The sequence below is a fragment of the Chaetura pelagica genome, unplaced genomic scaffold, assembly GCF_000747805.2.
Source record: "Chaetura pelagica isolate M959 unplaced genomic scaffold, ChaPel_1.0 scaffold369, whole genome shotgun sequence".
NCBI classification, from domain to species: Eukaryota; Metazoa; Chordata; class Aves; order Apodiformes; family Apodidae; genus Chaetura; species Chaetura pelagica.
In genome coordinates, this window is record NW_009970235.1 from 683,458 (window position 1) to 688,308 (window position 4,851).

General features: G+C 47.3%; 1 protein-coding gene across 1 annotated transcript in view; it reads left to right on the forward strand.

Annotated features, from left to right (window-relative positions):
- Positions 1-317, forward strand: part of ADPGK (ADP-dependent glucokinase) — a 6,975-nt gene extending 6,658 nt beyond the window's left edge. Inside the window, exon 8 of the mRNA XM_010005932.1 lies at positions 24-317. Within this exon, the coding sequence (XP_010004234.1) occupies positions 24-317 (294 nt within the window). The remainder of the gene's footprint in view (positions 1-23) is intronic.
- The last annotated feature ends 4,534 nt before the right edge of the window (positions 318-4,851 follow it).

The following is a 4,851-nucleotide window of genomic DNA, read 5'->3' on the forward strand; positions in this document are numbered from 1 at the left end:
TGCCGGGCCACGGGGGCACCCAGGCGGCGGCTGTGGCAGCCGGAGCCAGAGCCGCGGGGACTCAGGCCTGCGCCACCGAAACCATTGACACCAACAGAGTCTTTCTTAAAGCTCCTTTGGAGTTTGACACCTCCCAGATTGAGGCACCTTCCAAAATCTCTTTAAATCCAGATGAGCCAGTGGTGCACTGGCACAGAGAAGGCATCTCATTCCATTTCACTCCAGTTTTGGTGTGTAAGGATCCGGTGCGGACCGTGGGGCTCGGGGATGCCATTTCAGCTGAAGGACTCCTGTACTCAGAAGTGTATCCACAGTAGAAGACCCAGACCCTCTGTTTTCTCTGAGGAACCACAGACTTCTTGTTAGGATTTCAGGCAGTGGTGAAAAGGAACAGAGTTGGGTTGTGGTGTGTTTTCTGGATAGAACTGAAAAAAGAGCCAAAGAATAATTCCAGGTATAAAGTGTCAGATACATTCCAGTCACTTGGCAGTGACCTGAACGCTTCATGTGGAGGTGCACTGGATATTTAATGTGAAACCTGGCTTTGTCTGAAGCATGTGGGGCGGGAAACTAATATCCAAATACCTGTTTGGCTTGGGTTTGCTGTTTCTAACTCCAAATGGGCCTGGTCTGGTAGTGCTGGAAAATGGCAGCTGGGAGAATTCTCCCATGCGGGTCCCAGGGAGAGCACAGCAGTGCAGCCCAGTCTTGCCTCTGATAAATTAACAATAAAAGGCTCTTGCTTTATCTCCTCACAGCACATTGCTGCGTGGCAAGAGCAAACCTCCTGCTTGCTGGTGTGATTATAAGATCTTTCACTGATGAAATTACCTCTCAACCTCAGTGTCCCCAGAACTGGGGGTGCCAGGGTCCCCAAATGTGATGCACAACTGCTCCCTGAGGGAACAAGAGTGCCTGACCAGGCTGCCTAGGGTACTGTGGGGACCTGTTGTCCCTGTGACAAGGTCAATTCAGTGTATTCAGCTGAGCCCTAGTGGCCCCTGCTTAGTTTTTTGGGCAAGCAGAAGTGAAGATAATCCAGGTTTATATCTGGGGAGACCTCAGCTTTATTGTCTTCCTAGATAAACCACACCATGTTACCTGTGTTGGCTGTGCACTAAACCCCAAGAGTTCAGGGCTTACAGCTGGTGCTTTCTGCTAACACTGGGTGTTTCTGGCATTCTACAGAAAAGCTGAGTGCTGGAGACTGTTGTTTGAGAAGGGTTGTGCAATTTCCTTCCACTCCCATGCCCTCTATTCAGAAGGGTTAATATATTAGGGAAGGTCCTTCCAGTGGCTCAAAACCTGTGCCAGTGTTTTCCAGGTAAGACTGAGATGAGGAGGGCTTTTTTAGGGTTTGATTTGGGGATTTTTTTCTCTGACTAGGTCCCCGATAGCTTCTTTGCTCTGGACAACCTTTGAAATTAAAAAAGTAGAACTGTGTGTCCTTGTTAAATACTTTATATTTTTCCTTTTCACAGTCACACACTATGGATTGCATAGCACCAGCATTTCTTTTTCTGTCTCTTTTCAGCATGGTTTTGTCTGTCTGCTTCCAGGAACTCCAGGCTTATTTGCATAACTGTCCCACACATTTTTCAGTCTAACTGGATTAAACGCACTCAGCATGTCTATGCAAGCCTGTGCTGCACCAGAACTTGTAGGAGGTGCCTTCAGGTCAGTCTTTGCCTCTGAATGGAAGGGAGGAGAGTCCCCATCACTGGGCTGGAGTGATCCCTGTCAGCAAGGCTGTCAGGTTGCTGGCAGTGTTCTCCTGTTGGAATATGCCATTCTGAAGGCTCTGTAAGGATCAAAACTGGCAACTGCTGTAACTGGTACCACCCTAACACATAATGCTGTCACTGTGTATTTAACTTATCTTGCCCTCTGAGCACTCTTCTGAGTTGTACCTCAAGAGAAGTGCAGTCAGAGCTGTGTTTTCCTGCAGCTTATCCCATCCTGATCTTCTGTTGAGTCTCAGCATTTTATCTCACAGTGGGATCTCTTTAAGGCTGGAAGTATTTCTATCCAGATTGTTTTATTATTATTATTGATAAACTGTAGTACATTACTTGGGAGTTCTGGTTTAGTCTTCCTACAGAATAAATAAACAAACTCTCCTTTCCTCCATCTAAAAGGTCCAAGGCCATTAGCAAGGTTATTTTGCAACCTTTGATGGCAGCTCTCTGGCACACCACCCTCAGGACCACCAAAGGCCACATCCTGCCAGCTGGAAAACTAATCCTTTGCTTACCCTGGGTCCCACTTTCCTGACACTGGGCCAAGCTCTGAGGATTCTGGAATTGGAAACGAAACAAAACTAAATACACACAAGCTGTCAGCAGCAACGGGCCCTGCTGCTGTATTTCACTTCTCTCTTCCAAGAACATTTGCAGGGATGTGAGGCTGATTGGACTGGCATTCCCTTATGGGCATTTAAAGTCACAGAACTGCACCAACAGAGCTTGTCCAAGGGTAAGTAAGTTATGCTGGGATTTAACAGGAGTGTTACAGGCCTAAATTATCTTTCCAGTTTTAAATTACTCTGAATAAATAAATGCTGGAAACAAGTAGGAAAAAGGGGTTTATAACTTAGAATTCACCTGGGCCTAAAGGCTTTTTTTGGTCTGTATAGGGGAAGAAACCTGGTGACATTTCTAGTGATCATGGGTTTTGTTGGTTGCTTTGTAAAATATAAAAGTTCTTGGTAGGTGAGAGATTTTTAAACTTATGTAATGGACAAATGGCTGCAAATTACCAAAAAGTCTGAAAGACAAGGCTTGAAATAATCTCAGCTTTTCTGTCTCTAGAAATTGTTTCTTCTCATGTGTTATTCCTGCCTTGAAATCCAGAGTGGTGGGTGACTCAGCCTCAGCCTCCTGCTCCTCACCAGAAGGGTCTCCACTGGAGATGTTGATTCACAGTAGTTTGCTGAAGGTGCAGCAGAGGAGCTCAGCATCATGACAGGAGATGGTGAAACTTGTGCACGTTGATATTTCCACCTCTCTGTGCCTGTAGCCAGTCTAGCCACGTTGGTTTTGGTTCCTTGTCTTACCTTGATCAAACGAGCAAAGCTTCCTCTCTTACAGGTGTGTGTTGCTTACTGAAGGTCAAGCAGTGGGTTATTTGGGAAGTGTGAATCCCAGGAGCTGGCAGGGTTGGAAAGGATCCCTTCCTTCTCTGCTGTGTCCACCATGATCTGCCATTAATACCTGGCCATGGAAAAACCTATCCTAAATCCAACTCTTGCCAGTCTAAAGGCTTTTTATTTTCTCTCCAAGGAAGCAGTTTTGCAGCATTGCTTGATATTCTGATACTCTTGATTATTGCTGGTGACACCAAACTGGGAGGAGTGGCTGACACACCAGAAGGCTGTGCTGCCATTCAGAGAGACCTGGACAGGCTGGAGAGTTGGGAGGGGAGAAACTTGATTTAATTCAACAGGGGCAAGTGTAGAGTCTTGCACCTGGGGAAGAACAACCCTATGGACTAGTACAGGTTGGGGACTGACCTGCTGGAGAGCAGGGTAGGAGAAAGGAACCTGGGGGTCCTGGTGGGCAGGAGGATGACCATGAGCCAGCAATGTGTCCTTGTGGCCAAGAAGGCCAAGGGCCTCCTGGGGTGTGTTAGAAAGGGTGTGGTTAGTAAGTCAAGGGAGGTTCTCCTCCCCCTCTATTCTGCCTTGGTGAGGCTGCATCTGGAGTATTGTGTCCAGTTCTGGGCCCCTCAGTTCAAGAAGGACAAGGAACTGCTTGAAAGAGTCCAGCGCAGAGCTACAAAGATGATGGAGGGAGTGGAACATCTCCCTGATGAGGAAAGGCTGAGGGAGCTGGGTCTCTTTAGCTTGGAGGAGATGGAGGGGCAACCTCATCAGTGTTCACAAATATGTTCAGGGCAGTGTCAGGAGGACAGAGCCAGGCTTTGTTCAGTTATGTCCAGTGACAGGACAAGGGTCAATGGGTAAAAACTGGAACACAGGAGGTTCCACGTAAACATCAGAAAAAATGTCTTTCCTATGAGGGTGACAGAGCCCTGGGACAGGCTGCCCAGAGAGGTTGTGGAGTCTCCTTCTCTGGAGACATTCAAAACCCACCTGGACACCTTCCTGTGTGATGTGCTCTGGGTGACCCTGCTCTGGCAGGGGGGTTGGGCTGGATGATCTTTTGAGGTCCCTTCCAACCCCTAGGATTCTGTGATTCTTGACTTCTGTGTTTCTTGCCTACCTCCTGTTGTGGTGTGTGAAGGGGTTCACTTTGTTCTTTCCTCATGAGTTCCTTTTTACAGAAATGGTGCTGAAATTTTCCTCCTTAGACTTTACCTCATCACCTGCTTTGCCTCATGTCAGATGTTGCTTTAGAACCCAACTCCTCAGCCACTGGAATCCAAAGGCTGGACAGCAGCAGAGCACTAGACACCCTTCCAAACCCCACCAGCAAACTGTCAGTGGTGTGTAGGTCTTTGCTGTCCATTAACTTCTGCCCAAGTTTAAGACCAGTCAGCCTGAAGTAGGAGCTGCTTTTTGTAGCCTCCTCTGTGACAATAACAGAAATTAAAAGTGGAGTTTTGAAACTGTGAAGTTCACTGACGTTACATGTGTTTGGCTTTTGTTTGGTTTGGGTTTGGTTGGGGTTTTTTTAATTAATTCTGTAATAGAGTCTTGAATTCTCAGGAATTACGTGCCACAGGGTGATCCTTCCTGAGGAAAAAAAGGTCAGGTGAATACTGGGAGTTTCTGGGAGAATGGTACAAGGCAACAAACCTCCCGCCACCTACCCTGAAATTGTTTACCCCTCTGTGCTATTGCTTTTTTGGAGGCGGCAGCTGAGGTGGAAGCTGGTGCTGCTCAGCTGT